The 12,334-nt window shown below is 40.7% G+C and overlaps 2 protein-coding genes across 2 annotated transcripts; both read right to left on the reverse strand.

The window, feature by feature from the left end:
- Nucleotides 1-7,157: 7,157 nt before the first annotated feature.
- MELLADRAFT_109542 (uncharacterized protein) lies at nt 7,158-8,864 on the reverse strand (the record flags this gene model as incomplete). The annotated part of the gene is made up of 3 exons (XM_007413567.1): nt 7,158-7,945; nt 8,172-8,283; nt 8,601-8,864. The coding sequence occupies 3 exons, from the start codon at nt 8,862-8,864 to the stop codon at nt 7,158-7,160; spliced, it is 1,164 nt and encodes a 387-aa protein (XP_007413629.1).
- A 581-nt stretch (nt 8,865-9,445) lies between these two features.
- MELLADRAFT_117411 (uncharacterized protein) lies at nt 9,446-10,933 on the reverse strand (the record flags this gene model as incomplete). Its single annotated transcript, XM_007413566.1, has 2 exons — nt 9,446-9,577; nt 9,693-10,933. One exon carries the CDS (start codon nt 10,931-10,933, stop codon nt 9,734-9,736), a length of 1,200 nt encoding a protein of 399 aa, XP_007413628.1.
- Between the last annotated feature and the right edge of the window lie 1,401 nt (nt 10,934-12,334).

The raw sequence follows: 12,334 nt of genomic DNA on the forward strand, positions 1-12,334 counted from the left end.
CGAACATAAAACATAAACTGCAGTGAGTGTTTCAAGAGAAAAGATTGCAAGTGAATATACCTATGCTTATACATGTAGACACTGTTCTTATATACATTGGTCTCAATACATATGTCACCATCATTGTTCATGGTACAATCTAATCATAAGACATCATCATCAGATACAACCTTCCACAATTTAACCCCATTTCCTATAGACCGCTTACAGCTAGTCTCTGTACCTAAAGCCCATCTAGATCATATCAGGTGTCAAGTTTGCATGCTGATTCCATAGCAGTTTTGTAAAAGGTTTGACAATACTTTCTGGAAAGTTTTGGTTCTGAGTTATCAATTAGGAATCAGGAAGTATTGTGTTTGTCTGGCATAGGAAATAAAGAGGTATTTTCCTATACAAAGACTGGTTACACTTACCACCACCAAGATCAGAGAACGATTTGATACATCCATTGCCTGTGCTACCTTTGATTCCTTTGAAAAATTCTTGGGACTGGCAATTAAATAACATATGTACCAGCTCCCAATGATAATTCAAGCATTGTTAATGTGTCAAAAAAAAATTACCACCAGGTCCTGAATGTCACTGTGCCAAACCTGCTCAACAATTTATCACTTGTAACATTCAAAGATAACATGTTCAATTAACACAACATGTATCAGTCAATCCAGAAGATGTGAAATCATAGATTGATAACATCATAATTACCCCTTTTATTCTGGAAACCGACTTTGGAGCATTTGCATGGAAGCACAAGTGGCAAAAGTGGATATGGATCTGTAGACTTATTTTTCAAGCATTGAAATCAGACAACAAATCTGACTGGAGAAATGTGATAGATGTAAAATTGACAAATTTGAATTGTAGGAGAGTATGGGATTTGGTAAATTTAAGTTAAGGAAAGCTATAGGAAAAAATTGGGTTTTCAAGAAAAAGATTCATGGTCATGGTTGTTGATGAAGATTCAGTGAAGTGTTGGGTATTGTGTTTTTTGTTTATGTTATGTTTTCATTTGTTAGAAAAGGGTGAAAAGTATGTTGCACATCAATCCCAACAATCTTGTTGCAAATCTTCCCTAATGTGTTATTGGTTTTGTTTTACTGTTTGATATATACTTGATGTCTTTTCTTTGTGCTCTCTTTCCTTATCTTTTGGAAAGGTAGTAAGTGTTTCTTTTAAAATCACTACAAAACTGCTTTACTAATATCCCTTGACTGTTAGCAATTCCTTTAGGTCATCTAATCTGAGCTCTAGAAGCTCATAACTTGTGTCTCATCTTTAAAACTTTCCCTCTGCTTAACATAGATACTTTTAATGTCTGCCTACATCAGTTTGTTTCTTTATGATCCTGATTTCATTTCATTTCATCTTTTGTTGCTGTGTTCAGGTCAGCTCAAGGTTTGTGTACCTTATTGAGTTTGGAGAAGAGTGCTCATAAGCAGCACTGTTTTATCAGGTTAGTATAAATTGATACTGTCTATCTTTTGGACAGAGACAATCACTTTAGATCATCTACTCTGAGCTCTATAAGCTCATAACTTGTGTCTCATCTTTAAAACTTTTCCTCTGCTTAACTTAGGTTAGCTCAAGTTTTGTGTAGCTTATTGAATTTTGAGAAGAGTGCTCATAGGCAGCACTATTTTTTCAGCTCTGTTGGGTGTTCTTATACATTTAAAATGCTGAGATTGTTATAAAAATGGATCACTGGTGAAACACTGCCACCTTTACTTTACTATTTGGTGTAAAGTATTGGTGTTGTATCTTTTTCATGGTAGCATGTGGGAAATACTTGGTATTGGTATTGGAGGTACTTTAAGCTCTGGTCCATCACACAGTATTTTGGATTTCAATACCGTATTGGGTACTGTATCCACTTGAGCTATACTGAGAGTATCTCCTATTGTCTTGGTAAACAGCTTTGGTACGGTAAATTTTACCGTACTGAGGGTCAAAATCCCCAATTGTGTCAAAAACACGCATTGGTATCCACAGAATCAGCAGAAATTCTGTCAAGGTCCAGTAAATGTACTGGACCTCTACCGATTCTGCAGAGTTTGGCATCTGCAGATCTTCTTCACTTCTATCAAGCAGATCATACAACTCATCCTCAAAATCACAGTCCCAACTCCCACTTTGCACTACACCGGTATGTACATCACCATCAAACACCATTTTTGAGGTGTTGGCACCTCTTTGATCTTGTAAATTCTTCATTTTTCAGATCAAGTGTCTTCAAAAGGTCATTTTTTCACAAAACATTTGTTTTCTTATTCAATTGTCTTCAAATTTATCATCTTCAAATCAATTGTTCTCAAATTATCATTTTCAGATTGATTGTTTTCAGATTGATTGTTTTTGAACTGATTGTTTTCAAATCAATCCTTCTCAAATCAATAATTCTCAAACCAATCATCTTGTTTTGAAAGTGATTGTTTTCAACTTAGTTACTATCAGATCAGTTGTGTTCTTTGCAAACTGATTCCTTTTGAGTGGATGTTTGCCTGATAATTTTGAAATCCCAAGTGTCAGATTTGCAGTTTTTTTACCAAATGCACAATAGTGGGAATGAGGTGTTTCTGTACTGTATGCACTGTACTTTGTTTGAGATAAAGCAACGATAGTGGAAATCCACTGTTCTGTATCTAATGATACTGCACCAAGTGAGTACGTACAGAAAATTTACAGAAAATTTACTCAAACAATAGGAGATGCTCTGAACTGGCTAGGCTACCGGTAGTATCCAATAATTTTCAGTATATTTTCAGTATCCCATTTAGTACAAAGGCCAACATTGGATGTTGCAATTGGTTTGCAAGGGTTTGAGTTTGACTATGATATGCAATACTTTTCCAGTATTGTCCAAAGATAATCAATACTTTCCCAGTATTGGCTAATATACACAATACTTTATCAGTATTGTATGGGGATTGTCAAATATAATAATATTACTAGATACATTGTGGAAAGCAAATCTTCAGAGGAGTGAAGTTATTCGAGAAAGAGGGAAATTCAAGGATGGTAAACAAGGATACTACAGGATTTATTCATATGTAATGATGTCATTGAGGAATGAATTTAATGGTGCCATGAGTTACTAGAGTGATTTTTAAGTGATTTTTATGAATGGAATGATTCACAGTGATCTTATGATGTGGAAGAAATCAATGTTAGATGTGAAACAAGGTGAGAAGGTTTGAAAATTGTCAAAAGGAAAGTTTTCAGCCAATTACATATGCCAAAACTTGTCAGATCAGGATGGGTGATAGCTCAATTAGCACAGGATGTTCCATTTCATAATGTAAGACCTTTGAAACAATAGTCACAGAGGTTCTGTGGAAAAGTTATAAGGAATTGAAGAAAATGATATGAATTTTGAATTTTGTGCTTACATACACACATGTAGCAACATTTACATGACAAAAAGCTTGATTTATCAATCTTTACAGCTCAATAACATATTCATCACACATCAGGTTTGGGGTCATATTAGGCCAATTAATGATCAGCATTATGAGATCTACAAGATGAGCTTTAGTAATCAAAAGTTGGAGCACTTTACAAAAAAGTCGGAATTTGAAATTGGTTTTCACCTATGAGTGAAGAAGATCTTTCCATCATTGATAAACATCAATTGATCAATTTCAAAGCTTAAATCATGTAATACATCAGTAATAATCACATCATAGGATTACATCAGAGGTATTTCAGAGGTATTTTTGTTGGTTTTTGTTGGTTTTTGTTGGTTTTTGTTGGTTTTTGAGGCTGTTGACCATTGTAGTAGGTGTTATATAGTACTAGAGAATAGGCAGGCCCACCCACTAACTGCAACCGGGCCTTCTGCAATGCTGTGGTGTTGGTTTTGCCCAGATGTTTGGACTGTTTCTGCAAACATCACAACTCAACACTGCCAACATAGACACCTTGGGTTGAGAAATCCAAGGCATCATTGGAGGCAAATCCTCAGACAGACCTTGTCCAAGGTTTCTATTGGAGGTATTGTCTTGTGCTGAAGATTACCTTGGATCAAAACCTCGGGAAGCTTCTGTCCAAGGTTTGGCATCTGAGGATACCTTGGGGTTTCATTCCAAGCTAAATTTGTTGGTGGTGCTTGTTGGGTTATAAGTTCTACAGTGTGTTGGGGATGCTCTTGTCTAGTACCAGGTTTGGAAGATGAAGTCAATGAATGCAATGATCTATGTGAAAATTATAGACATGCAGTAGGTATGTTGATGTATTTGAATAACACCACAACACCAGATTTATCATTTGCAGTTGTTCAACTATCACAACATCTTGATAATATGTTGATTCTTCATTTGCAAGTGTTCAAGAGAGCTTTGAAATATTTGATTGGCACAAGTATGTGTCCACTCTTTTCTTGACATGTCTAGGTGGGTTTGTTATTATTCCTTTTCTTATCTTAAGTTGTAATTCTTAATGTAATAAGTTTTTTTGTCTCTGGTTTGTCCTATGAACCTAAAATATTTGTGATGAAATACTCTAGGCTTATTGGGGGGGCTGATAAGGGCCAGAGGAGATAAGACAGCTGGTGACAGTAGAGGGGAGGCGGCTTGTTGTTGCTCAATTGACTCAAAGCATTTAGTTAAATTATGAAATGACTATTCAACGTCAACTCACACACACGGAATAATGCAAAGTTTGACTAAGGTAGTCTTGTTGAGTTCAAGAAGGATAGAGCTCACATGGAGATGAATAGAGTTCATGTTGTATAACTGTTTACCTTTATCTAACAGAGCACATATTATCAGTCTTATCTGTTATAGGGTGTTTCAAGATAGTCGGACATTTTCAGCAATGAATGGTGGGCTCGGCACTCCCTCTACAACTTCTGTACAACATTTCCCCTACACATTCATGTTCAATCAGTCATTATCAGGGCAGCATATCTAACTTTTATCAAATACTTCTCCTGGGTGGTGGGTGGGCCTGAAAGTAGAACAAAAGTTTGAGAGCTTGTATTGTGAGATACAAAAGGTTTGATAGTATGATTTGACCAGAGGCAGGCATGAGATAGAGGAAATGGGGAGTTTGACGTGTGGAGAAAAATATTCTGAGAAGGAGGTTTTTTTTATTCAACCTTGAATACCTCTAGATCTGCATCAAATTTAGGAAGTCTTATCCCTCAGTATAGGGATATTTCCTGTTCTACCCATTTTCTGACACCAGTACCCATATTGTGGGAAAAGACAGAATTGTTGTGCTTTTGGGTACCATCAATCATGGATAGGTTTAGGTTGGTATGTTTAGAATTGAAGGTCTATGCAAATGCCAACGTTGCATCTTGTCCATACACAAGCAGATCAAAAGGTGAATATGTTACAATGTGAGGTAATGGTACATTCAAATAATTGTAGAGTAAGAAGAGGAGAATGTGGCTACTTCAACAACAGCAGCGGAATATAGATCAGCATATGAAGGGGGCCAAGGTTTGGTTTAGTTTGGCCATTTGTTATGGAAATTAATCAGGAGAATGTGCCTATATTAAATTTAGACAATCAAGACACAATAAATTTATCAAAGAATGGAAAGTTCAAATCAAGGACAAAGCATGGTGCTGTTAAGTATGACTGGCTAAGAGAATTTGTGGCAAACAAACAACTCAAACTATCTTCTAGCTTAACAACAAGCCCACTGTGCCAGGTGATTTTTCTCGGACTCGTCCGCCCCTGGCACAGGGGGCTTGCACATTAAACGACAATCGTTGCGTGACTAATAGCCACCTTTTGGTGGGTGTTTTTTCACTTCGCTTTTACACCACGACCCACAAATGCATTTTCTTCAAAAAAACAGTCAGATGAGCTCTGTCGAGTTATGAAGGAAATGGCCTCTTCAGAATCTCGACAGATCTCATGATCGTGTTGATTCATTGAGGCTGCTTATTTTGAGATTTGAAATTTCAACCGCTAAGATTGTTATGTGTACCCTTAAAAAGGCTCGAGAGATGGTCAATTGACTCCCTTAAACAAACTTATTACTCGTTTTCCAGCTCAATTCTTGTGAGCTGGCACTTTTGATTCTCTTTTTTTTCTAATAGAAGTTATGTACAAGATGCTGAACTCATACCAGCCAGTTTCAGAAACAACATCAAAGTAATGTTGAATGAGATAGGATGGGTTGCATCCAAAAGTGACCCAAATTTCACTTTTGGGGGCTATTGGTCACGCCAGAGATGTCGTTTAATGTGCAAGTCCCTCGTGCCTTGGCTTCGGGTTACCGTGAGCTTTTGCACGATTGGACTTGGGTTAAGTTAGAACTATCTTATGTTCTTACTGATGATATGATTGTAGACATTTTTACTCGAATATTTCCACCAATCAAGCATAGGCAATTCTGTTCTTCAATGGGATTGTGTGATGTTGCAAATATGGGGGGATTGAGAGCATGTGAAAAGTATGCTCTTCTATTAGTATCATGTGCACTTCTGCTTTTTTTGCTTACACCACTTCATCCATCTTAGATTGTTATGAAGTTACGTTTTAGAGTCTTCTTAATAGGTTCATACTTGTTCCCTTTTTCTTAATCAAACTCATAAACTGTTTTGTCAACAATCTTCCTTTTTCTCAGGTTGTTCAAATTTCAATCAGTGTGTTAGCTTCTTTACAAATCAAACTAGTTGAACAACCATAGGTGTAGGTTTTAAATTTTTTAGTTGGTTAGTTAGTCAAAAAGTAATTAAACTTATAAACAGTTTTTTCAACAATCTTCCTTTTTCTCAGAGTGTCCAACTCTTTTGATCAGTGCGTTAGCTTCTTTACAAAGCGAACTAGTTGAACAAACATAGCTTCTTTGTTTATTTACACGCTCTACATAGTATTTTTCATGTGACAACGCATGAGTAATGAATGAATTTGTATGAACACACAAGAAGATGTTAAAGAGAAAAAGAATGTGCATCCATGCAGAATTGACCTGGCATGAACAAATAGACGACAACAATGGTTGCTTACAAGGCTTTGATGTGGTAGCTGTGTGATATTGGCCTGGAACATGAGTACTCCTTGATATCACGGAATAGCACTGGTGTATGCATAGCAAACAAGAAAGGTAAAAGCTTCTGGATAGATTTAAAAGACAATTCAGACGCAAAACTGAAGGAGTTGAAAACTTTAGACTCAATTATGAAAGGAGGGGAGCACTATTTAATGGCTGTGGGGAAATTGAGGGCCCACAGTGAATTCTGGTTCCATTTTAAACTCGGCACCTGGTGCATTGGAGTGGGCTGCGTCCTCTGTGACTCCTCTTTCACCTTTCTCGAGTGGTGTGACATCCCCCTTGTGACCGCTGAATGGTGCTGCGTTTGGGCTGGGTGAATTGGTCTCCTTTTTAGAGCCTTGACGAACCTCGTTTGTTTGAGAGTCAGCTGAGAGACCTGCACTTCCTTCCCCATTATTGACTTCAACTTCTACGTGATGTCCTCCAAGGGATGGTGTGGTCAATGGTTCTTTGGTCGTCCCTTGTGCAAGATTCACATGCTCAATATTTTCCGATGTTGAGGGGGTAAACTGATCTTTGACAATTTCCGTTTTTGCGGGTTCATCAACTTTATTCTTTGATGAAGCTTCGGCCTTTTTGGTGTCGCCAACTTTGTTTTTGCGAAGCTTCAAACTCCGAACCCTGGCAGACAGATATCTCCACGCTTGTAGGATACGCTTTTTGAATGATTTCCAGACCTTTGACATGTAGTCTTGGACCGCTTTGACTCTGGAGCCTTTTCCTTCTGGAATAGTATCCTTTTCGGCGTTTCTCTCTACTGACAAAGGTGCCTGGGAAGCAGGTAGCGAGCTTTTTTTGCCAGTTTCTGGAGCAGCGATACCGTCTGACTCGTGGCTTCCATCTACCTTGCGGACTTCAACACAATTGGGTTCGGCGATTCCGTCCGCCAGTTTTTCAGAACTCGAGGCTTCGCCGACCAAAACGTCTCGCCCATCTGCGACAACTCCGAACACGGGGAGCGATCGCTTGAAGTTTGGGCGCGAAATCCCACACCCAAACAAACAATAGACCAGGAACAGCGCTGTGATGAGATCAAAACGCTTCATTATAAGCTGCTCTGTTGAAGACGACCAAGATGGGTAACATGTCAGAATATTGAATGACAAAGGGTTGACAGGTAATACGAGTCTCCATGCGTCCGGCTTGTGTTGAAAACTTACCTGGGTTTAAGACAGCAGGTGGATGATATCTAGGCGGCCCGGATACTAGATACGCTTGACAAAGCGTAAGGACGTGCAAAGGAAGTGTGTTTGACACGGGTGGAATAGGTGGCTTAAGACTTTAAATAGAAGGATTGAGACAGAGACAGATATCCAGATTGTATCTTAGGTTATCTTATCGGTTCACGGCGAGAGCGCCTGAGAGCACTATGAGATCAAACGTGAGCAATGTGCGCCGAATTATTATACCTCTGAACCGACCTGTCCCTTGTCGAACAGAACATGATACCAATGTTCACGCAGGTAAATGACCAAACTTGATCGAACGTGTAGATCATCCAAGGCTGATCGTGTCAGGCCTGCGCACCCGGACATCTCCTCGGCATAAGTTGGACTGGTGTCACATCAAGAGTGGCTTCTTTGGCATACTGGGGTATTGTGATCTATGAGATCATTATGTCTTGGCCCATCAGCATCTGCAACCGCATCTGTAGGAATAATATCATGTTGAACAGTCTTTCGCAGCCCATTCCGGTCCCTGAGAGTAGCAGCTGATAATCGGAAGAATGCCCGCAAGTTTTGTACATATTCACAGCAATGTATGCTGATGAAGCCCATACAAGCCAAGAGATGTGTCAAATAAGAACTTGAAGGCGCAGAATCGAAGCCCGACACGTCTGTCCTTCTGATCATCAGGCATATATTTCGTACACCAGAAAACGGGCGGCAATCCATTGCATCAGCGTTGAGGGGTAAGACAAACTCTATGCCACCAGTCACGCCGGGAAACTCGAGCCCAGCCTCACGAGAAGCACACAGGTTGCGGATTCCTCCAATGACAAGCTAGGACAGGTGCACCTGCCATACATACAGGGCGGAAAACGTTTCTAGGACCTAATCATGAGGTAAACCCCGGTTAGGTGTACATAGGTCAAGCCAGCAGGTGTAGATGCTGTGGAAAGAAACCTAGGAGCGGTTGGGCTCATTAAACTTGAAACACAGCCTTCACGCTAGAACCTGATGAACCTTGTACAAGCTTATGCAACTCGATCACAACATTTCTCACTTTTCCACAATCAATTCGACGACAGTCGACGCAGTCTGGGGTTGAGTGTTCTTGATCTTATCAGTTCATCATTACCAGGTAACGCTTGCTATATATTAAAAATGTTCTGCTGCCTTGCTCATGTTTTGCTCCTCTTTCTGGCGTGACTCAGGTATACAGATGACTGGCCTTTTGATAAGATGGAAAAACATTTACACGTCTGATTTTTATTCTTGAGAATGTTCTTTTCAAAATACATTTGTGAAAAGGAATGAAAGCAAAAGTGCAAAAACAATCCGGATACACAACAGAAAAGCCACAGAGAGTACATTATTGATGCCACGGTCGCGATATGTAGAACCTGGGATGGAATCAAGCCGAAGGCCGTAACAAGAGTCGTTAGTCACTATGATGTGGTCTGAAACCAGCCTCTCATTGTTGTACAGGAGCTCCGAGGAAAAGGAAGGGCAGCTTACATTCAGAAAAACATTAAGCTCCGAATGGGTTACTGTCTCGTTCATGTCTGCTTAACCCCGTTTGCAGTAGTTTCAGCACCGTGAACGCCATCTACCGCATTGTTCGTTCCAGTCTTTGGTTTTGAAATGAGAGCAGCACCTTTCTTGAAAAGTTCCTTGACGGATACTTGTTTGTTATACTCAGCTACAATTTGTGCTATATCTGCATTGTTTTGAAACCGGTCTGCAACCCCATCAGTCCCAAATCGGGCAAGCCAAGCGGTACGCTCTCCGGCAAATCTGGTGTTCCTGCTCACTTGCCACTTATGAACTGTGTCGGTGAGCCATCGATACGGAGTAGTAAAGGTCTTCCATGCCTTGGGGACGGCTCCAAACTCAGCTGTGTGCGCCTTTGAGCCTCCAACCAAGCTCTTTATCCCGCGCCCGATAGCGTTGGTGAGACGGACGCCAGGTGCGACTTTGTCTACTGTAAGAGCTTCTCTGGTCCTGTCCACCATTCCGAGTCTTTCGAAGAGAATATGACCTAGCCATGTGCGTTTCTCTACTCCGGCTGCGATAGTAAAGTCATCGGCTGCCACAATTGCGCGAAGCTGGGGGAGTTCTGTTTCGGTATCCGCAAGCCAAAGCATGTATTTCGCGGTTTTCCGGCCCCGATAAGCCTTGAGCATCCATGAAAACGGCGCCTTGAAGGCACGGTATAGATTTCCTTCCCAGCTGACCAACTTGATGTTCTGACCAGTCAATCCGCTAAGCCGAGCCATGTCTTGTGCTACTACATTATCCTTCGACGAGTCGACTGCCGCTGTTGGTGGTTCTTTGTCCGACGGAACTGAAGACGGACTGTGATCGGAATGCGAGGCTCCAGAGAGTTCAGAGCCTACCGATGTGCCTTCGTGACCGACTTCAGTGATTTCGCTAGAATGGACTGCGTTCCCAGCGCCCCCAGCGTTTCGGTCACCAAATAAACCGTTCTTAAGGTTGGCAGGGGCGTCCTTACCGCCGCCACCAAGATGTGCTGCATCGTTGATCCCACCCAAACCATGTGTAGAACCTAGAGCTTTTGCATCCCGACCTCCGTTTGCTATTTCCTCCACCCCCTTACCTAATATGGCGGCTCCGTCTCTGATGCCTTCTACTCCAGTGACGATGTTAGGGGCAGTGTATGCCGATTGAAATATAATGGAGGCCGAGACAGCACTTAGTATAAGTGTGACCAGCCGTTGAGGCCTTGAGAGTGTCATGAAGCGGCCAAGTGATGTGATCTTGAGGTGGGATGATTGCGATGCGTTTTTGATTATCGGTCCGGCAAAGACTACGCGTAGTGGAGCAGATACAGGTCAGACTCGTTAGCCAGAAAGGGATGAAGATGGGCGATCGGTTAGGGTGGCAAAAGTCCTTACCAATTGAAACAGATTTTCACGAGGGTCTGAGCAGAAGAGAAGCAGGAAAGAACGAGATGTATAAAATACGGAATTTTCTTGGTAAGATATGGACAGTTGATGTTGATCAGATGCAGGTTGTGTGTTGGCCTTCTTGGGCTGAGAGCAGAAAAAGAAAAAACATGTAGATAACGAGCAGGCGAGAAAGGCGACGGTCAACCCTGATCAGAACAAGTTGTGGTGTGATGAGCTCTCCTGGATGGTAGCGAGGACTACGAGACACAGATGCAACGCGATGAACCCTTCTCGACCAAATGCGCCACTCATGATGTCCACGAATTCTTGTAACTCAACCACGCTATTCAAACTCTAGATGAGGACAAGAAAAATCCCCAGCCGAGCACCGCGATGTGGAACGATATTTGGGGTTGTACAAATCCAGCTCGGAGTACGTCCCGTTTGCTGAGGCAAAAACATATTTTGTTATGGTTTAGGCCCCGTTTGGTATGGCTTACAAAAGCGGGGCAAAATTACGGAAGCCGTGACGTGAAGTGACCGCCACCGTTTTTTCAAAACTTCGGTTTTCGGTTTTCGGTTTTTGGAATTTGGGCATTTCCTTCAATTTTTTTGAAAAGCAACCATGCCTCCCTCTCAATTTACAGTGAGTCGGTCAAACTGCTCGACCGATTCAACTCTTGTGCCTTCAAATATCCAGACTTTGACTCAATCAAACCACATCTCAAATCTTATCAACTTCAATCGTATCAATCAATACCAAAGTATTGTAGTTCAAATTAAACTAATAGATCCTACTACACATCACAGTCGAATTGGCGAGCTCTTATCTCAACACCTGTTGTGTTAACCTTTTAAATTTCTTCGTCAACTTCATATCGAACCACTAATGTTTAAACTACCCATTGCATCAAAAAGCTCCATCGGCTTGCTCTTATCTCAACAAAAAATTGATCCACTCGATCCTACTACACATCACAACTAACTCTGAAAGCTCTTATCTCAACACTCATTGTGTTCACCTTTGAAGTTTCTTCTTTAACTTCTTATCGATCCATTAATTCTTACACTAACTACACATCAAAATGCTGAATTGGCTGTCTAAGATTTATGTACGTGTAATTAGGTTTTCTATATGATAATTCTATATTACAAGGTATTTTTGGGTACTGTGTATGTATCAGGGCTGACAGTTGTCTTGATTGAAGGGCTTGACCTGATGTATGTTTTACACAACTTACGACATTT

Source organism: Melampsora larici-populina, assembly GCF_000204055.1.
Source record: "Melampsora larici-populina 98AG31 unplaced genomic scaffold MELLAscaffold_37, whole genome shotgun sequence".
NCBI classification, from domain to species: Eukaryota; Fungi; Basidiomycota; class Pucciniomycetes; order Pucciniales; family Melampsoraceae; genus Melampsora; species Melampsora laricis-populina.